At 34.4% G+C, this 23,065-nt stretch overlaps 2 protein-coding genes across 6 annotated transcripts in view; one reads left to right on the top strand and one right to left on the bottom strand.

Annotated features, from left to right (window-relative positions):
* LOC110030413 (UPF0261 protein y4oU-like) overlaps nt 1-21,825 on the bottom strand; it is a 36,754-nt gene extending 14,929 nt beyond the window's left edge. The window contains exon 1 of the mRNA XM_020733111.1: nt 21,568-21,825. Coding sequence (XP_020588770.1) covers nt 21,568-21,699 — 132 coding nt within the window. The 5' untranslated portion in view covers nt 21,700-21,825. The remainder of the gene's footprint in view (nt 1-21,567) is intronic.
* The window catches only part of LOC110030414 (putative bifunctional dihydrofolate reductase-thymidylate synthase), a 53,203-nt gene that overhangs the window by 28,261 nt on the left and 1,877 nt on the right, over nt 1-23,065 (top strand). The window lies entirely within an intron of this gene.

A 23,065-nucleotide genomic window follows, 5' to 3' on the forward strand; every position in this document is an offset into this window, starting at 1 on the left:
TGCGCATAATAAAAAAAAAATTAAACATAAAAAAAACAATTCTTTTGGAATTATAATTTTCAAGATATTGGCAAAAATTTTAAAAAAATAGAAACATATAAAAATAACTAATCATGTTTGAGTCAAAAAATTATTTTTTATCATGTGATCTCAATTCTTAAAGTTTATTCATTCTTCAAACTGATCATCAAAATCTTCTTTTTCTTCATCAATAGTTATACCCAAATCGCAATCAGGTCTTTCATATTCTTTGTATTCATTGTCCACTTATTGAAGTCATCATCAAGCTTAATCTCAGGTGCATTCATAATTTTTTGTCCTTAACATTGTTGCATAAATTACAAACACAAACAAAATAACATTCATAAATATTTAGGATATTTTTTCTATAAGAAATTAAGAATGCATATTTATGTAAAAAAAATTAAATGTAAATATGGAACTTGTTCTTTCATTCATCTTCCTTTATCTGTGAGAATGTGTTATACAAATGTCATTTCTTCCTTGTGTATTATTTTGTGATTCTTCGTTTGCATTTATCGCGGGCATATTTCTGATTAGATGAACATCAAAGACCTGTTCTTCTTCATTCATCCAAGAAGTTTCGTGTGAAATCACTGGATCTTCTTTCTCAACAATCCACTCATCATCAAAGTCCATATCATTTATCAGTATTGGATCAAAATATTGTTTTCTTCTTATACTTCTCTCTCTAAATCTAGTAATATATCTTACATATACCAGAGGATTCAATCTCTTATGCTCCAACCTGTTTCTCTTCTTAGTATGAATCTAATATAAAAAATATTATATTTAAGAGGTGATTATGAAAGCAAAAGTAATAATTTTAACTTTTAAGAAATAAAAAAATTAATGCCGATTCAAAAGTGCTCAACTTTCTTTCACACCTGATGAACTGCATGTGAGGATTAAGAACTCAAATCGCAAAATTCATTAACTCAAGTGTTTTCCCACCAAATCTCATCCACCAATCAACAGGAGATCTACTTTTTTGAATCCATAGCAACTCTACTCCCAAAGTCTCATCGTAAGTTATCACGCAAGTCCAGTTGAATATCAGTTATAAGATAATCTTTATAGTTTAACATTCTTTCCATACAAGCAATTAACTCTTCTTTTACCTCATCATCATTAGAAAAATTATACTCAAAGCAAAATTGAGGATTTAAATAATAACCAATTGTATGTAGTGGTTTACGAAGTCGAATTTCTCATCTTGCATCAATTTTTCTCCAAATAGGTTGATAATTCTTTTCATTATGCCCACAATTAAAAGTAATCTTTTCTTTTGTTGAATCCATTAACAAGTAAATATAACCCATGACTGACCATTCTTTTGAGTCAAACTCTCTTAGAATATTTAAAAGCGACACAACACTTTTGGTACAATAAGCTAGATGACCCAAAAAATGTGGATTAAACAAAAATAATAGTTCAAAATTTTATTCCTTCTGTCTTCTTTGCCCATTGCCTGCAGTGGTTGCTTCTGTTTGTAAATGTTTTGATGAGTCAAATATGTCGCAGCAAACTGTACTGTGTGATGGCTGGACGAACAAGTTCCCTCTCTTTTGTAAAGATCTCATTAAGCCTAGAACATTTGTGACCATAAATGAATTTTACAACTTATTTTCTTTTTGCAACTGTGTTATCATGAATCTTCAATTTTTCATTGTCTTCTAACATTAGGTCAATACAATGTGTTGCACATGGTGTCTAATAAACATGTTGTCTTTTTCCATTATTTTTTCACCCACATTCACATAGTTTGACCCATTATATGTTATAATTTGCACCACATTTTTTTCTCACTTTTTCAATCATGTCATCCAAATAAACGAATAGTAAATCACAACTTTTTATAACATTACAAGCATCCAGAGTTTTAAGAAAAAAAGGTTTCAATTGGACTATTCACAAGAAAATTAATCAAAGTTTTACATTTTTCATCTGTTCAACTGTCTGACATAATCGAGCACCCATATTTTCTCCATGCATTTCTATGCTCATCTAACATAATTTTAATTGTAGCAACCTCATCTTTGAGTATCTAAGTTCTCAATTCATGCATTGTAGGTGAAGCAAAACTAGATCCAAAATTAGCAACTAAGTCTCATTATCCGACTGATTGGTTTTTGGATCTCTTTAGTGCTTCGAGGGGTGACATATCAACGAGTGCTTAGATTTTCTTAGGGTTTTATTTTATGCCCTCCATTGGTCAATAAATATTCGTGAAATTTGCCAGTCGAAGATCCGTATGTACACTTCAAAGAATTTAATCTCAGGTTAAATTTTGTAAGTTTTTGGAAAATTTCTTTTAAGTCTTCAATGTGTTGTTTGGCTGACCGATTCTTCACTAATACATTGTCCACACACACTTCAATATTTTTTTTTTATTCATAAAAATTACATCCATAAGGCATTGGAATGTTGCCTCAACATTTTTTCGCCTAAAAGACATTACATTATAACAGTAAATTCCTTCATTAGTAGTAAAGGAAATTTTTTCTGTCAGCCAGAGCTATGAAATTGGCTCGAAGATCATAAATCGCTCGAAAATTGGATCGAATTTTAGCTTTGATCAAACTCAAATAGAATCATTTGAGCTGAGCTACGAGCCAAATTAAAAGATCAAATTTATTTAGATCCGTTCTCGACTCGGATTGGGATCAGATCAGAATTTAAATAAATTTTATTGCAGACTCGGTTGGTGTTGACCTCAAATTTGAGGTCTTTCTTTCCCTCTTCCCAGAGCCTAAAATCTAGTCTTAGGGTTTCTTATTTGACTCTCCTAGAGGACTAGATCGTGACCTACAATATTTAGAAATTCGAGTCATTTATTCGCTCATCGAAGTTTCATGTGAACGGTTTTTAATTCTCGACGTCCAGTTGAGTCGATTAAAGCCGACACATTGAAGCTTTTGTTGAGTTCTCATAGGAATTTGAAAGACATAGGTGAACCCCACGACGTTCGGCATTTGACTTTCTGCCGAGAGCAATATGTTTGACAATGGTTGTTGTTTGGGCGAGGATAGATCATCAATTTGCTCGTTAAACGGCTTTGATTGGACCAAAATAATTTTTTTTGCCGCAACGTGTGTGAATTAAAGTTAAATTTGCACGATACTCGACGAACTTTTCCGGGAGACCTCAGATGATGAAACGGACTACACTAGTGCGTCCGTAACGTCGATTTTTGTCGGGAAGGACATATATCTTGATGGGGTTTTAAATCGAGTTAAGCTGTGCATAAATTGATAAATTTTGAATAGAATAATATTTTTTTTATTTAGTAAATTCAATTAAATAAATAAAAAACTACGCTTCCTTAACCCCCAATTCCCCATTCGATGAGTTCCTCGCCGAACCCTTGCCCCTCTTTCGGCTCTCGAAGCTTTCTTCTCTTGCCCGGATCGCGAAGCTTCTTCCGGTTCTCCGATCATCTCTTTCCTCGCCGGTCTTAACCGACTTTCGCCGCCGGTCACTTTGTCGATAACCATTTTCTAACAAATTTTCCCGCCCAAATGAGTAAGCCTTATCGACAAGCACCTCTCCTTACCCTCTCGTTGACTATAAATACCCCCCTCTGGGGAAAGATTAGGGGTTAGTTTTTTTTTCGTCTGAACGATTTAAGGTTTTTTACTTAGAGGTTGGCTTTGCATTCTGTGAAAGTTGTTCGGGGAGAGTTTTTTGGGTTTGAATGTTTTTTCTGATTCGTATACTAAGGAAGAAGTTCGGTTGACTGACAATTTCTTTCGAGATTAGTTTCTTCCATTTGTGGGATCTGGAGATTATTTTTGCTTACTGCTTCTAAATTCTCTTAAACCTTTTGGAGACATTTAGGGGTAAGGATTTCCTCATTATTTTATAAATAATCGAGTAAGGGTTCTTTTATCGTTATATATATATAGTCATGAGAATTTGGTTGAAGCGATCTTCATTTCTTTTGTTTCTTGAGAATCTCTTTATGCATAATACCGCCTGAATTGGGAGATTTTTTTTTTAGTTTCGGATCTTAGATTGGTGAATCAATATATCTGGCTTCTTTCTCTTGTAGTTCTGCTTCTGTGAATACGAATATTTTCCAAGGAAATAACACTGCATTTTTGCTTCATAGATGGAGGGAATTTGATATTATTATTTTTTTATTTGCTGATCTTAAGCTTCATTGAACTTTGTTGGAAATCAGAGTTTACATATATTATCAATTCATTGAGATTAATTTTGCCACGATTCCATAATTGTTAAATGTTGAATTTATGACAATAAATTGCTGTCATATATTGTTGTTATTTCGATACTTGGGCAATTACTTGGAAGAGCCATTTCTCACGCATTACTTATGCTGAGGCTATGTTTGCTGATTTTGGGTGCTTTCATCCTCCTCGTTGTTCTCTTATCGAGTAGATTCATATATATACTACACAATTTGCTTCGGTATTTATGTATTCAATATGTGAACCTCAACTTTGATATACTCGTTACTTCATACATGTATAAGAATGCCTTTCTACTTGCTAAATGATAAATCGATGGTGTTTTTGATATGATTTGAAAATTTGGATGATATAAGTATAAAGAGCAAAGTTCATGTATTAGATAAATGAATTAAAAAAAATGGATTGAGTGTTGGATATACGAGTTCTTCTTTGATTACAATAAAGTTAGTTTGATTCAGATTTGAAAAACTAGTTTTCTTGCATCCTTTTATAATTCTGCTATATATCTTCTGTTGGGAGATGAACATATTTTGCTTTGAATATAAATGTACTTGGGAAAATTTTCATATACACCACCTAATGACTATATATTCACAAACCCAATATTAAACTATTTCACATTTATGCCACCTAAATCTTTCTCGTTAAATAAAAGTTAATTGTCATCTTAACCTTTTTTTTCTATATAAGAAGTCTCAATTATAGTTAATGTGATATATGTATAAATTGAAGTTTGAGGTATGAGATGTAAAGATTTTTTTTAGAATCTGGATGTATTTGAACATGGAAAGTATAAGATAGATGTATATTTAATCATTCCTAAGTACTTGTATGTGTAATATTCAAATCATAAAGGAGAAGTTGTTAACTTTCTCTAATTATCTCATGCTTATGTATCACTTAATTGAAGGTTATGAATTTTATTTATCTACATATGTAACATCTAAACTCAGTTTTTACATCCATACCACTTCACTGGTTCCATCGTTGTCAAGATGGGTCTGCTATTCATTGGTTATTTTCATTAGTTAAGATTGCTTACTTTGTAACTCTTTTAGCTGAAATACTTACTGAAATTTTAAAGGCATCGAGAAGCATTCATTTGTTGTTTATGTACTCTATATATCAGAAAAAGATGTCTGAGACTATCAAAATTTGAAACATCTTCGATATTTTAATCTTTCTATAAATCTCACTAAAATGCCAAGATCATTAAATAGTCCTTATCATTCACGGTTCATAATCTAGAAAAATGTGGTTGTAGTCCTTATCATTCGCGGTTCATAATCTATAAAAATGTGGCTGGAAGGATCTTGCCCTGATGCTTTCTTGTTTGACAATGTGAATTTTTCTAATATACGTCACCTGGAATTACCCTGAATGTATTTTCTAGTGCACCTGGAATTGGGAAGTTACGATGGAGGAGAAAGAATATGATTCAATACATTTTAATTGTTATAATGGGAGATTAGTTATTGTTTTCATGACACATCATCTAATATCTCTGTTAGTGGCAAATGACATTTTTTTTATCATCCATGCTGAACGTTCAAAACTTGTGTACTATGTCAAATTTTGCGATGATCCATATCAGAAAGTTGCTTAAACATTATATTATTGTACCTCGAGACGTAAAATATCAAAAATGGTTGGATAAACATATGAAACATCAATGTGGTCTATAAGTTCGAGATGCGGGGTAACAGACAATGATGTAAAGAACAACTAATCAGCTCTTCTTATAGCTGAAAATATAAAATCAATATTCAATTAGTGAGATGACCTTTCACTTTCTTAAGTCGTCGGCAGCTCTAACCCTCCCTCAAAAGGCTTGAGAATTAGTAGTTATAAAAGAACAAAAATTATAGATATTACAGATACTACACTTGTGAAGAGAACAAACACTACACATCTTTAACTGATAAGTCTAGATACTACACATCACACCCGACACGACAGATACTACATTTATAACACATCATATATTACATACTAGACACTACCCGACAAATATTATAAAAAAAGACATTACATTTCTTTTGAAAGTTCGGATATGTACTATACACTGTTGATTGATAAGTTCAGATATTATATATCACTTATCCTAACATCACATATAGGTACACCACACCTCGATAAGTTCACATACTATCTCACATAGGTACATTATATCTTTAACAAGATAAATCCAGATACTATTTAGATTTACACATCTATTGAATGACAGGGTCTAGGGCTGCCCGATTATAGGGGTGATTCGTTAGTGACCTCTAGTTGATATTGATGGTTGACTTCAATATATCAGTGGCCTGGGGGATCAAAAAAAAAGAAGGAAGTCTAGTCTGAGCCTAACCCCAAATTAAAATCATATATTCCACATTAAATTTTCATATTCTTATCATTTAACTTTTTTCTTTTATAATCTGCAAATCTTTATATAATCATTAACTTTTATATTATGCAATTGTAATCTATTTTGTAGTTTCGCCAGAATTAACCAAGTACACTTTTAGTTGTTTCAGTTTTCTTACTTTTTCTATTACATAGTTCTTTCTTTACTGTACATTTTCTTTCTTTTATATTGTACTGTACCTTTCTGCATGTTCTTTGTACCTTTTTTTACCGTACTCTGTTATATAGCTTCTTTTCTTTCTTTATTGAACGATAGTATATATATTTGCTTATATTCTTGCTTTTAGTTACTACCCTTTAGTATGTTCATACAATCGCCTAGGATAGACAGCTCGAGGCATGAATTTCTTTCCTTTACTCTTTTCACGTAATGAGATAACGACATGACCGATTGACGATTCATCTCTGTACAGCAGTTGGGACTACAACAAAAGGTGGAGACAGAAGCCTCAACCGAGCTTCGATAGATTTAAATAACATATCTACAGGATATTGGGGTCGTTCGTCTAGTACGACGTAAATCCTCATACACTATCTTTTAAGATTTTCTACGATTTTATATCGTATGATATAAGTCCTAAATTTTTTAAGATTTCGAGTTCGTCTAGTACGACATAATTCCTTCTATTTTCTCGGATTATTTGCATGTGATATGCCAATATAAGTCTCGAATATCTAAATAACTTGCAGGACTGAAATGTCACATAATTTCTCTTTCAAAGATGTATAGTCAAATCATAGGTTAGTTTAAGATGTCACTGAATCTTCTTCAGTATCTTCGATATCCCTACTTTTCACTCATTTGAATTCTATAAATAACTATTCCTATTCGAACCTATCCCACTTGATTTTTCCTATAAGCAATCGTGGAAACCTAAACGTTGAATTCTTGAAGACAAAATTCTGATCTTAATCGAGAGTTTTCTTAGGTGATTTTGGTTGTCTAAGATGTAATTAACTATAAGGGTTTGACTCTATAGGGAGTTAAGAACCCAAATTAATTTAAACCCTATCTAATCTGTGTATTAGATAGGAGAATTTATCGGCCATAAAATTCGCAGAACAAAATAGAGTCATAAACTTTTAAGTTTAGATAGTTAAGTCTACCACTAAGTGATACGTCTATCCTTCGAGATGATATATCATTTATGGTATTGTGCTCAGTTATTTAAACTATTAGATATATGAAGTCCATTTGGTCTCATCATTTTCCAAAATAAAAAAAAAATACTATTTTCACAAAATTAAAATTATGTTATATATTATATTAAATTTAAATTTTAAAATCTTATTTTCAAAAAAAAAAAAAAATCGACAGTTGGTGAGGGATTTTTTGCTTGAGCGGAGTAACAGGGGTTTGTATTCTCTCTTTTCACAAAAAAAATCATTTTTTCTGGGGGTTGGACGGAAGAGCCAAGGCGGGTTCGAGTCGGACCTACCTAGCTCATGAGCCAAAAATGACATTCGAGCCAGCTCGTTTACAATTCAAGCCGACTCCTATATCGGATTGATCAACACCGGATCATATTGAAATTTAGTAGGATCGGTCCACGATCTGATTTTGATCTGATTTCAAGGATTTCGATCCGATTTCAAGCCGGCCATTGATCGACTCGAAATTGGATCGTTCACGCCCCTACCATCAGCTGGGTGGAATTTGATTTGGCGGGATCCAAAGAATGCATCCAAAAAATTTAGAACTGAATGGCCGGCCACTGAATTTACCAAAGCATCAATCCTCGACAGAGGGTAACTGTCTTTCGGGCGAGCTGAATATAAGTTTGTGAAATCAATGCACGTCCTCCACTTGTCATTGGCCTTCTATACCATCAAAACGTTGAAAATCAAGGTGGGTATTGCTTTTGGATGTACCCAACATCTTTTAGTTTCTGTATCTCCTCCGGGATGGGTCCCACTAGCGTCGTTGCCAAGGTCTTGATCTTTTGCTTCATCAGTCGGATGGATGGATCAGCGTTCAACCGACGACATGCTGCGTAAACCAATACTCCTAGCATTTCCGCCGCAAACCTGGTCAAAACATCTCGGTTCTTCAAAAAGGTCTGGATCAACAAATCTCTGTGTCATGTATCAATAACCTCACTGATTAGAAAATATTTACTCGATTCTACATAGATGGTGGGAATCACCAAGGTAGTCTCATTGGTCTCGAGATCCCCTTCTCTTAAGTTCTAGATTTCCAATGGGTCACGTTCCATATTGCTGATGGCCCGAAGGTAGCAAACCCGAGATAGTTCCAAATTTTTCCTGACTGTGATGATTTCTCCGTCTCCTAAAGATTTCACTGCAGCATGGTAAGTAGAAACTACAACCCTGAAGCTATTTAGAAGCAGGCGGTCGATGATGGCACTGTAGGTTGATGGAGAATCCACCATAAGGAAAACCTCCGTGGAGGTGAACTACTTCTCATTTTCTCCCTAGATGACTGCAACTCCAATTAATCCAAGCGCCTCCTTTCACTCGCCCGAAAAATCGTAAAATGGATTGGTTGGGGCAACCAATCAGTTGGTTGATGGGCTCAATTTGATAAACAAAATTTAAACAACACGTTGATAGAATTTCCTGTGTTAATCAGGATACTCCCCACCTAATTGTTGTTGAGCATGGTTGTCACGAGGATGGTGTCATTATATGGATTCCCCTTCAAGAGCAAGTCTATGTTCTTAGAGGACGGGTTTTTGTCCTCGGCACCTAATAGTTGTTGAGCATGGTTGTCACGAGGATCGTGTCATTATACGGATTCCCCTTCAGGGGCAAGTTTGTGTTCTTAGAGGACGGTTCTTTGTCCTCGAAGCAAAAGTAGCGGCGTAGAATTCCCCTGTTTAATGTCTCTTCTGATGGGCTCGTCGGGATGACTCAGTTCCTCCCAAAATGGTGGGTACCACCCCAACTATATGGATGACATTTATACGTATTAGCCAATAAGGCACTTCCACCATCGAGGCCTTCCCCTGCCTCTGGGTTGCTCCAAGAGCCCAAAATACTACTCAAACTACTCCTTTAATTTCCCCAACTTGATTAACTCTTCGATCAAGTTTTGGAGGTGTCTGCACTCCTCTATATCATGGGTGTGATCTCTGAGGTACTGGCAGTATTTCCCGGTATCCTGAAGGAAGCTCTAGCCCTCATTAGTGGGGTTTTCTTGAAATACTATTTATTCTGAATGGCGTTTGCTATTTCCGTCATGGATAATCTCAAAGGAGTAGTTTGAAGGCCCTCATGATTGCGTTGTGGTCGTTCATGGGGTTGGGCAGGTTTTTCATAATACAGAACCGGTCACTGGTCCTAGCTCCTTGCGGACCCTACAATCGTTGTTACAATTGACACCAGTGTTGTTGCAGGGCTGTTAATTTTCGTATTGCGAACGGACAGGCGGGCGTGGGTTCTCTCTTGGTCTACATTCATTACTCTGTGGTGGTTGCTTCTGGAGTATTTGATCTGATGGCTCAATTTTGAGAAAGTTATCATAAGCGTTGATGTATTTGTTGGCCATCTCTAGCAATTTGACCGAACTGTAGGGTTCTGCCAAGCTGAGGTCAAAATGCAACCACTTGGACTTAAGTGTTCGGTCAAGGCAGTTGTGCTATGTCGGGTTGCAGGTCCTTCAACTCTAGCATTTCTCTCTAAAATTATGTAATAAACAAACACAGACTCTCATTCACCTGTTAGAGCTGCCACAGAGACTGAGTACTCTTCCTAGGCCTTTGGGCGCTGGCAAACTGCGTTAGGAAAAGTCTTCTGAAGTGGGAGAAACATGCAATTACTCTAGTCGGTAGTGCATTGAGCCACCTTAAAGCCGATGACCTCAACTTGCTAAAGAGCAATCAAAATTTGAATGCGTTGGAGACCTTCAGCAAGCACATTGATAATTCGAAAGACGCAATGTGGTCATTCGGATCCAACCGTCACTTATAAGATTATAAGTTCCTAAGATTTAGAGGGAGAACACATTCGTCTATTGCTGCGGCACCTCAATACGCCCAAATCACTATCTTTCCACCATCGAGGCAGTTCTGACACTTTCATGTTATTGTGAATTTTTGGCTCTCTCTGGGATGTGGTTCAATCTTCTCCCGTTGTGATCTGGCACCGCTTCTTCTCGAGGAGGGTTCTGTGTTTCTCATGGAGTGCGTTCGCCTCTCGAAGCTGTGACCGCTCCTAAAGTGTGGTTGCTCTGAGGACTTCCGCCATCTGTCCCAACATCTGATTTGTGATCTGAGTTCTCAACTCTAGTAGTTTTCGTTGTATGATCCATTCACTATGCCTCTTTGAATGTCTTCTTGTTGTTCGCTCCTCTTCTTGTTGACAGCATGACTTCACACAGACCACACCTTTCAGGATGTTAAATCTAATTGTCCAGGAGGCATACCCAAAGAATTGAGCATTAAAGAGAATTTAGTAATAAAGAGAAGATATAATAGTGAATGGTAAAGAGTGTGCAACCTTTCTTCGAAAAAATGACCCATATTTATAGGTATAGGAGTTCAGGATTTAAGATTACAATTATGCTCTCTAATCATTAATACTGTGAGGGTTATTTTAGCACATTACACACGTATCAGATATATTAGCTGGTGGAGATTTTTTCGGTTGGTAGATTGTTGTCAATCGGTGCGTCTTGAGTCGATCGTCACGTCTTAGTCTGATCAGTCGATCTTGGGTCGATCGTCCTAAGTTATGACGATCGATCATATGTTCGATTGTACGAATTCCTTCGGTGTTGTCTGGGAGTTGATAGTTGGTCGAAGGATCCTTCCGTTCGTCATTATCATGCTTGGTTGTCGGATTGCCTCGAGATTTATGCTGAAAAGGAAATAATGATACATATAGATTGTGTGGAAGCGCCCAAGCATGACACCCTTCCTCCACGATAGCCACCACATACAAATGGTTCCAGAAAAAAGATAAAATACAAAAAATTACAAGAGACCTAGAGAAAAAAAATAAAAAATGTCAAAAAACGTAATATCAGGTAGCTAGAAAAGCGATCCAATTTTGTTTTTCCTCTACCTCTAGTTCTAGGAAAGGAGCCAGCTAATAAATTGGTAAGATGAGTGTCATTTCCATTAGTGACCAAAGTATCATCCAATAAGTTTCCAAACTCGAGTCGGCCTTCAGTCTTCTTCTTCCTCTTGGAATAGACCTGTCATTCTTCATCCGAAGATTTGCTCGCCTGATCAGTGGATTGGTCTAAAGTATGTCGGACATGTGTAGGATGTTGAACATTAGAAATAACTGCTTGTTGTACTAGCTGAACTTTGATTGAATCAAAGAAGCACTCTCGTGTCTTGGCATGTAAGTGAGTCTTCTTCAATAATAGTTAGTAGTATAAGCACTTTTGGATTTGTACTTGTAGCATGATGTTCTTCATCAGGAACAGCGATGTTGGGTAGAGGATCGGTTTGCACCTTCTCAGCAGGGATGTTAGGTGGTTAATCTTTAGTGATATCCAAAACACGTTTTGTGATAGCTTTCTTTCCAGATGGAATAGATATGTCCTGAGTAGTGGAATTAAGTGGGGTTAGACTCATCCTTATTCACTTGATCTTTAGATTTAAAATTAGAATTGAGTTTATGACATTTATCAAGTGTATGCCCAAACATCTTACAATGAGAAAAATAAGGCGGTCTATGCTCCATGACGATTTGTTGCCACTATATATATATATATATATATATGTTTAATCAATCACAAAAAATCCTTCATTTTCCCATTTTTGAGAACTAGCATTGTGAGCTGGGTTGGGAACAGAAGGGAGAAGAAGGATGAGGTAAGGGAAAAAAAATGTTTTTTTTTTCTTATAGAAATCCAAATTTCAAAAATTCCTTTGTCTGATCATCTTCAGATATAAGTATGAGGGGTGATTTTGAACTAAATGATACTGTGAGATTTATGATTATTTTTTATTGAAGGCAGGAAGATAAAAAGCTCTATGAATTGAAATATATACATTTTATATGCTGTTTATAAAATAACACTGTTTTGAGGTGACTGTGATGAGGAAGCTTGTTTAGTAGCTAATCTCTTATAAAGAAAGTTGCTCAATTTTGATTCAGGGAGCAAATTTACTTTAATCTTTTGCATGAAAAATGTGTAATTTCGAAAAGCAAACACTGAGAAAGTTCAAACACTCGTTGCTGTCATCCCCAGAACACTAGAAAGATTCAAAAACTAACCAGCCGAATAGCGGGACTTAACCTATTTATTTCCAAATCAGGGGATAGGTGTGTTGCATTCTTCAAAGTTTTGAGAAAAGTCAAAAGTTTTGAGTGGGCAGCCTAAAGTGAAGAAGCTTTCCAAATATAAGTTAAAAATTAAAAAGTAATATTCTATCAACTCAAATAGAATGATAACACATTTTTTTAAATTATGAAAAACATAAAATTGCACAATTTAAGGCATGTTAACATTTTATCAAAATGCTATATTTTTTAAGTGGGATAATTTGGCGTTAGCCTACAAATAAGAAAAAAGTCAAAAAGGTCTCCGACTACTTGTAGGAGGTCAAAAATGAACCCGGACTTTATAGAAGGTCAATTTAGTCCCAAAAGAATTTAAATAAGGACTAAAATAATCCGTATACTCTTTAAATGAGTAAAATAGGCTCGTCGGGGATCATTTTTGTTCTTATTTAAAACACCTTGGGACTATATTGGTCTTTTCCATAGTCAAGCAACTATTTTTAGCTCCCTACAAATAGTCATCGGACCATTCTGGTCCTTTTTAAGCTACAAATTAATGCCAATAAAAGAATTGCAAGTTAAAGATGAATGATATATGTTTAAATGTTTAATAATGGAAATGAAATGAGCTTAGGAACTGTCATGCTGTGTGATAGATTAACCATGATATATTTATGGTAAAAGGTACAGATAAGACGATAAAGGTAAGCCATGGAGGCAAAGGAGCCATCAAATTTATAATAATTGTACAAGTAGGGAGACAAAAGCGAGTTCATATAAAGGTAAAAAGGGTTATCAGGATAATATAGTATGATAACCTTCAAAATTGGGAAAGAAAGATGAGCACTAAAAAAATAAAGAAGTCCTCAAGTTAATATATTTATGATGAATTATACAAAGAGAAATATAAATGAGCCCTCATAGAGATAAAAGGGTTACAATATAAATCATTAGAGATGAATTTTAACACCGTGACATATAATGTTTGTTTGATAAAGACCATTACCTTATTATGATCAATAAATATAAACCTACATATATGACATATTCAAAAGCTGAGTAAGATGCCATTTAAAGAAGCAAATGAATCAAGGAAATGTATAGTATGAAATAAATAATCACTTATGTTGATATATATGCAGTTGGCTAGTATACAGCATGTTATGGCTGAACAATGAACATCTCTTTTGAAGGATTTTCTTTAGGTTAGATAATGCATCATTTCGCCAATTTTATTCAAGAAATACCACTAGATAACAATTATAAGTAAAGCACTAGATTTTTATGCTTATTTTAAAATTTTAATATCAAGTTAATGATTAGCGGATCATATTGGATTAATTCCTTAATTATTTAAATTCTATTTCAAATTATTTATCTTGTGAGTTTTTAAGCTTATCATATATTACTCTACTGTTATTTCAAGTGGAGGGATGAAAAGATTTATCATGATTTGGGGGAACTACTTTTATGTTTTGATTTATAATTTTGATGTGAAATATAAAAACAGTATATATATATATATATCTATATATATATGGATCAATAAAATATTTTAAAATGATTCTACTTAATTGACGTGCATTAATTATTATATTCCTATGAGTTGGAACTATATTGTATGAACTATTTGGATACCACAGATGATTAATTACATCATTAATTTTATTCTAGTAGATATAATTCTCAAAAATTTCATTCCACTGAATTATACCCACATTTGTTATTTTTTCCGACCATAAATGAATTTTGTGGGGTGTGATATGAGAACACCATAGGTTTTTTTAATTATGTTGACCTCATTTTAGGTGAGGTCTTTACTTCTCTCCTTAGAGCCTAGGGTCTAGCCTTAGGTTTTCTTTGTTTGACCCTCTTAGAGGACTAGTACCATACCCACACCATTTAGAAAATTCAAGTCATCTCTTCACTCCTTCGAGTCTCACATAGGCGGTCTCGAATCCTCGGCATTTCGTTGAGTTGATTGGAATCGACACATGAAACTCGAGTCGAGTTCCTACATCAATAGGAGCAGCCCCTAAGGAACCTCTTGAGACTCGAACGCTCGATAACGACGCATTTTGCACACACATATCCCGCACTATTTTGAATTGAATTGACTTGTATGTCGGCGAACTCGTCCGGACGACCCCGGATGACAAAACGGACCACACGGATGCGTCCGGGACGTCAACTTTAGCCTGGAGGGACATCCATATTGTTATGGTTTCGTGCGCGAGCGCTTAACACGAATATCGATGCAGGTTTTAATTTAGCAATGCGCGGGCCCGAACTCAAGCTAGGTTCAACTCGGGTTCTATTCAAGTTGAACTCTGGTTGAACACGAGCTATTTGAACCTTCATAGCTGGAGCTATTTGAACCTTCATAGCTGCTGTTTGAAGTGATAGGAACCCTTCATAGCTGCCGTTTAGAGTGATAGGAAGCTTCGTAAGCAATGTTTGGCCTTTATAGCTACTGTTTGGGAGCTGAAGGACACTTTGTAAGAGTTGTTCGAACTAAATAGCTGTTGTTTTTAAGCTTGGAAGTGTGTTTGGAAGCTTCCAAGAGTCGTTCAAGGTGTAGAACCATTGTACGAAGCTGTTTGAAGGCTTTAGGAACCTTACGACTATTGTAGGTGGTTGCTCATGACTTAAAATTAATGTTTGGGTGTTGTCCATTGTTGCAGGCTAGTTGTTTGGAGGTGTCGATAGCTGTAGGCTACTGTAAGAAACTGTTTGAAGGCTGTAAGAAGCTTAGGACTTCTGTAGGTGGTTGCTTATGGCTTAAAATTGATTTTTGGGTGTTGGTCATTGTTGCGGGCTTATTGTTTAGAGATGTCGATAGCTATAGGCTGCTGCAGGAGGCTGTTTGAAAGCTGTAGGAAGTTTAGAACTGTTGTAGGTGGCTGCATGGATGCTGTCCACCACTGTTTGAGTTCGTAGAAAGTCACCCAAGTGTTGTCCACTATGGTTTGGGTTCGTAGGAGGCCGCATAGGTGTTGTCCACTATGGTTTGGGTTCGTAAGAAGCCACATAGGTGTTGCCCACCGCGGTTAGGGTTCATAGGAAGCCATCTAAGTGTTATCCACCGTTGTTTGGGTTCGTAGGAAGCCATACACGTGCTATTTGAAGTTTCTAGCTGCTATTCGGAGTCGTAGGATTATCGTATACACTTGCTAATTGTTGCTCAGATCCGTAGGAGGTCGTAGGATCACCATACCAGCTCGCTAGTTGCAGTCAGGAGTTGTAGGAAACATTAGGATCACTTGTTTGGGGTTCCTAATTGTTGTCACGACTTGTTCCACTGCTTACTGTTTTCTGTTGTTCTATGCAATTTATTTAAATTTCCTGAAAATTATATTATGTTTTATGAGCTAAGCATGCAACAGGGATAACAACAGCAAATACGTCACATACGCAGGTACATTTTATTTATTATTATTCTATCATTGTGATTTACTTTTGCTCTAACACATTATGCAAGTGATAATTACAATTTTATTTTTTTTAAAAAAAATTTAAAAAAAAAATTAAACAACATTTTCAAAACAAAACAAAACAAAAAAAAATAAAAACATAACACGTACTTTTGAATTTACAGGAGTCCCTCGGAGGAGGTAACCTACGGTTGCTAACAAGATCTCCCCGGTTTAAATAAGTTTCACAATTCGTTTAATCTAAAGTCAGTTCAAAAAAAAATACTGGTACCGAAACGAGGGAACTATAGGATCCTAACCGGTGTCGCTCTAATCAACTTTAACTCACCCCTAATAATGACAACAAAACAAAAAAAAACTTGAAACACACATGGTACAACCTTTTGAACCTTAGACTTTATGACTGTTACTTCGGCGAGGAGCTTGGATCAACTTCGTGGGCAGCACGGCAAGGAGCTTGGAGCGGAGGTGGTCGTCATCTTACAACAGCAAAACAAGTCTACACCAGCAGAACTTTTCTAGTCTAAACAACACATAGGATTTCGAGGTAGCTCGCCTAGCGCGATGTAAATCTCCATCCTCATTTAGACTCCTGCACAGTCATATTGAGCAGTATAAGTTCTAACTCACCTTAGGTTCCGTGGTTGTCGTCCATAATGATATAAAACCTTTTATCTTTGCGGACTATTTACATAACCAGTTATTATTCAAGTGTAAGTTCCAAATAATAAAATTGACAGGATTGAATACTCAAATAACATCCTCTCTAAAACACAGTCATACATTAGGATAGCTTGAGAAGTCACTGAGATTTCTCTTCAGGATTTGTGACGTCTCCTATCTTTTATTTTCTTTGGACTCATGAAAGAACTGTTCATACTTGAGCCACTACTCAAATAACATCCTCTCTAAAACACAGCCATACATTAGGATAATTTGATAAGTCACCGTGGTTTCTCTTCAGGATCTGTGACGTCCCCTATCTTTTATTTTTTTTGGACTCATGAAAGAACTGTTCCTACTTGAGCCACTCTCATTTGTTTTTCCACGTCCTACCGTGAAAATCTAAACAAAATCTAAACTAACTTTGAATTCTTGAAGACTAGTACCACTGATCATTATCGAGAGTTTTCTCAAGTGACTCCCGTCATTTGAGATATAATTAACTATAAGGGCTTGCCTCTATAGAAAATTTATAACCCAGGTAAAATAAATCATATTTAATCTTTATATTAAATAGAAGAACTTGTCGGTCACACATAAAAAGTTCGTAAATCAAACGAATGTCATAAATCTCTTAGTTTGCAGAATTGAGTCTATCGTCGAGGTAGACACTTATTTCTCAGAATGTGTAGTATTCAAGGTACCAGACACAATTATGCAAACTATTAGATTAATGAGATCAATTTGGTCTCATTTTCTAAAAATTTAAAACACTACTTTCAAAATCTAAACTACATACCTTATGTTTAAATTAAATTTTTGAAAATCATATTTTCACAAATCCATTGAAAAGTTGACTGACAAATCATAAAATCACAAATAATGATTTTTACTAATTGCGTTCATTGTCATGGTGAGGTAACTAGAATGAAGATGAAGCACTATTAGTTCAATGTATTTTTCCAAATCGTACTTATTTAAATTGTCAAAAAGTTACGTTCAATTTTTGTCACTAAGAATTCATTTGAGATGGCTATAGCTTTTCATACATGTGATTGTAAAATTAATGTGAGAAATAAATTTTTTAAAAGCAGATATATTTACTATAATTTATTTTCTTGTTGTGGGAAAAACTTGGTCGGGAACTTTCTTACATCTATGAAACTCCCACATATTTGATTGTAAAAATATAACTTGTCACTACAAAAATTTAAGGGGAAAAATAAAATAAAGCAATAGCCAAATCAAAGTGTGACAACAATATAAATTATCCCTAAGAGGCCTAATGTTTATAGAATTAAAGAAGCTATGAAACTTGTAGTGTAGAGATCTACCACAGAGAGCGAATTCTCAGCTTGTTGTTGAGGGAGGCCACTACTAAATTTTCTTAATTCCCATTTGTTATATTTGCAAGTTTATCTCGTATTCTACATTTTCAAGTTTCACCACTTTTGTATTTTCTAGTTTCCTGAGTTGCCTGAATGAGGGCACATTAAGGTTGTGACCCATGTGAGCACGCACCTGCAAAAAGCTAGAACATCTTTTGTTCTTTTGTCAATCCACGTAGAGTAGATATGTCGGCTAGCAATTTGTAAGCATGATGTACTAAACCTAGAAGGCAAAAGGCCTAAAGGAGATTGGGAATGGTAAGGGCTTTGAATCCTGTAATGTTCAATCATTTTTATTTCATGATATTATATTGAAAATTTTACATAATTTCTAGTTTTGAATATCTAGCACTTGATTTTAACATTTATAACATTTTATCCATGCATGAAAAGATGTATTTCACGTTTTAAAGTTAATAATAATGATATTTTTAATATGAATGTAAAAAAAATCAAAATTTTGAAGTTACAAATGAAAATAAATAAGAATTGTGCATCATGCATAAAAATGCCCTAGTTATATTTTAGGTTTTAAGCTTTCATCTCCTTGAAAGTAACATCATATTTTTCTCCAAAAATTTGAACCTTGATCCAATATAAAAAATTAATGATCTCATCTGGTTTCATTGAACATAGTGAAATAATTTCTTTACCTATTTAACAAAAAAATTCTTTGCCTTTCACTTTTGTATCACAACACGCATACATAAAATAAGCACCTACAATTCGAGAGATAGGTGATCTCACCCGAACTCTAACTCTAAGACTCAAGACCCAATTTTATGCATACTAAACAATAATAAAAATAAAAGACTAAATTACACTTAAGCTAATACAAGACAAAATTGCCCTCATGCTAGAAACTGGCATAACAAAATCCTCATACATCCACAAGGTAAAAAGGTCACTAGTCCCTTGCATCATAATATTAAATGTTATCATAAAGTTAATACATATAATTTACATGTCAAAATAATGCATTAGTATAAATGTTGCGATTGAAGGATATTAAATGTTAATTACGTCAAATGTCTTATCTCAAGATTTATGGTTCACAATCTCTAGCTCTTGATTTATAACTAGTAAATATGGATTCTAGTACTAAAATTCTTTCGATGATCAATCCAACAATGTACAAAATAGAATGTATTATAAGAGGATTTCCCATGAGATGGCCAAATAAGATTGCATTAGTAGTTACTAGATTGAGAAGAAAATATTGAAATGGTCATTAAGTTCAATTGGAATAGCTAGCATACGAACATATTAGTGGAGGTCAAGACAAAGAAAATTCAAAATATAATTATCATTGAACATTTTGTTGATAAAAAGTGAAGGGTATAAAAAGGAGTTTCAAATTTTATTGCCCTTATTTCTCATCGAGTTTCTTAATTTTAGTAAAACATATTGACTCTAATGAGATCAAAGTGATATGCTATTATTAGTGAATCTATACATTACTTAGATGCCATGTCTTCTTTCGTTAATTTCAACTGGTGACTTATTAGCATTAAATTATTTTACATGAATACGTGTCCATGATTTATTTAGTATTAGTTTTAAATTATGTTTATTTAATTAGTGTCAAATAGTTAGATATTGGTTCAGCATTTTTATTGAACTATTTATTTATTTAGTCTAGAAAAATTATTTGTTAATATAATAACCAAGTACACATTTATTTTTTTAGAATTTTATTAATTTGTTTAAGTACTCGTACAATTAATTTAGACAAATATAAGCTAAACTCAATCATGAAAGAAATTAAATAAGACAAATTTAACATATTTATAAAAACTCAATTCAAGTTTGAGTTGAACATGAACAACTTTTAATATAAACAAATCAAGTCCAATACATGGTACACCACTTAGACTTTATTTGGTTTGATTACAGCCCTACCAGACATAATAGTAATTAATATTAGGCCAATAAAACTATCATATTGATAACTTCATTGAAACATAAAGAACTCCGACCATAGTCCATAAGGAGATTGCATTGAATTAGGAAACCGGTAGTTGCTACTTAAGTGACAGGAAACAACATATGAAGAAGCTAAAAAAGAAAGGGGGAATTTACATACATAGCACCCAATTCTTATAAATTTACCTATCTCACACCCAAACTTTGATTTTTACATGGTAAGCACCTTTTCCTATGCATGAAAGGGTGAAAATAGTGTAATCCACCTTTTCATACATAGGTTACGGTGCTTACCATGTAAAAATCAAAACATGGGTGTGAGATAAGTAAATGCATGAGAATTGGGTGCTATGTATGTAAATTTTCCAAAATAAAAATATGTTCAATGGCTCTATTTTAATGGTCGTGATACCCTCCTCAACTTAAGACCCATCGTTACAGCACATCTTAGACATTAGTTAAAGTTACAAGATCATAGCCATGATTTACAAACCCTCTAGACTAGAGTCTTGTGGATAAATCCTAAATTATGAAATTATTATCATTTATGCTTGTCTGGCTAATTTTGCATGATTTAATCTAGCATCCGCATCAGTTAGGGAGATGTTTTAGGCATTTTACATGTTAAGATTGAATTATGCATCATGAAGGATGTATATTAACGTCCATAACCATTGCAAGGTAAGAAATAACCCAACTATTCTTAGCAAATCAATCTTCCCGATTAAATAATAAAGAAATCTAGCATGTGAAGAAGGTTCCACATTATCTCTTCTTCAATCATCCATTCACAGAGAAATACCTCCTATTCTCCAAAAGAATTAAACATGCCCAAACGCATAAACCACATCCAAACGTTTTGGGTCAATCATAAAACTCCTTCAACAATTCCCATCCCCAAACTTTCTCAATACAAAGACACCAACTCACCGCCACAATAAGCGTGCTAATAACAACAAATCACCCATCAATCCATATAATAGCTAAAACTCAAACAGAAATCACACTCACAAATAGCATGTCTTCCAGTTAAAAAAATGAGATCATACATTTAATCGCCTTAATTACTTAAGCTACGTAAGCAATTAAGCCCACGACTCATCCCATTTACCGGAACAAATGCCTCTTCTTCAATGTCACACTATCATTTAAACATAAACATAAACAAAAACAGAAAGACAATAATCGCTCCGCATACCGACTAAAATAAAAGCCCTATAGTTTGATCGACAGCAATATGCGAAACTCAAGACCGCGATCCTATTTTACGGGAATGAATATCGCGAGACGGAGAGGTTTGAGTACCTTGAACGGAGACCCTTTCGTGAAGGCGATGAGATTGGATTTGACCCGATCGGAGAGGAAGAGTAGCTCCGTGTACTTGGTATCAACGGTCCCGATGCAGTAGAACCGGAGTGTCTTTCGTTCTCCCTCCATTGTTTTCTGGCTAGGGTTAGGGTTAGGAGGAAATTGATGAACTGATATGAAGAACTGTGAGAGGAGAAATGGAGAATTGTCCCTTGCTCGAACTGGAGCGGTTGGGAGTCAGAAAAAACAGAACAGTAGAGGGCCTCATATGGCGGTTGTGATATCCATTCCACATGTGCTGTGCCGGCGGAGGAATTTAGGTTCATTTTTTTGGCCTTTTCTTACATTTTTTTCGACTTATCTCTCATATAAATTTCCATTTATGAAATTAACATAATAGGGACGAAGAAGTTATGTCAAAATTTGCTTATAATTATAAATTAATTGTTAATTGATTACACTTAGTTAAAACATATTAACATAATATTAAAGGAAGCTACATCTTATCAATTTTTAAAAATAAACATTGACCTTATCAAGAACTCTTTTATACATTGGTGTTTGGCTCCATCTCTCTATGATTTGAAATAAAACATACTTAATATTTTAAGATATAATTTTATTTTTATTGAATATTAGAAAAATTAATTTATGTGTGATGACATGACTGCCGATGAAATAGCTATCATGATCAGTAGTGATCGAAGGAGTTGGGTTGCAGTGAAGGTTGGGAGCAAGCGATAATACTTTAGGGGTGTCCAATTGGATTTGGCAGGTCTATTGGGTTTGACATGAAGTTGACCCGACCCGAAGCAAGTTGACCATAACCTGACCCGAATATTAAATTGGTCAGAAAATCAAACCTTAACACGACCCGTCTTCCACCTGCCAACCTGAACCCAGCCCGTATAACCTATTTAACATAAGAATAACAATTATTCATGCTAAAATCGAGTGATTTAATATAATTTAGTTGGCGGACCAATTTCGGTTTGATGGCTCAACCCGACCCAAAAAGTAAATGGTTTAAGATTTTTAACTCGAAAAAATTTAATCGGGTTAACTTGAAATCAGATTTTTCAAGTCTGTTTCAACTTGAGTTAATGTGAGCTCAATTTTTAACACCCCTGCTGATGGTAATAATTATTTTTAAAATAATTAAAAAAATAGAAAAGTTATTTTCAGCATTCTCGATAAAAGCTAATTTGCTTTTATAAAATAAAAAATAAGAACATTTTGAAATATTAATGATCCCAAAGGTACCCTTAATTTTTCAGAAATATATGCATTAGATCTATTTTTTTTCCCTACTTATTATTATATGTGAAAAATAAGTATCTGTACGCTACCAACAATTCTAAGAAATCTTATGATTTTGTGATAGAAAAATTTTCTTACGGGAATAAGCTTGCAATATATTCAATTTACTTCGAGATTAGTGTTGCATATAAGAAAGCTACATTACATACATTAATTTTAAAGCAAATTTAATAGT

The sequence above is a fragment of the Phalaenopsis equestris genome, unplaced genomic scaffold, assembly GCF_001263595.1.
Source record: "Phalaenopsis equestris unplaced genomic scaffold, ASM126359v1 Scaffold000716, whole genome shotgun sequence".
Classification (NCBI taxonomy): Eukaryota; Viridiplantae; Streptophyta; class Magnoliopsida; order Asparagales; family Orchidaceae; genus Phalaenopsis; species Phalaenopsis equestris.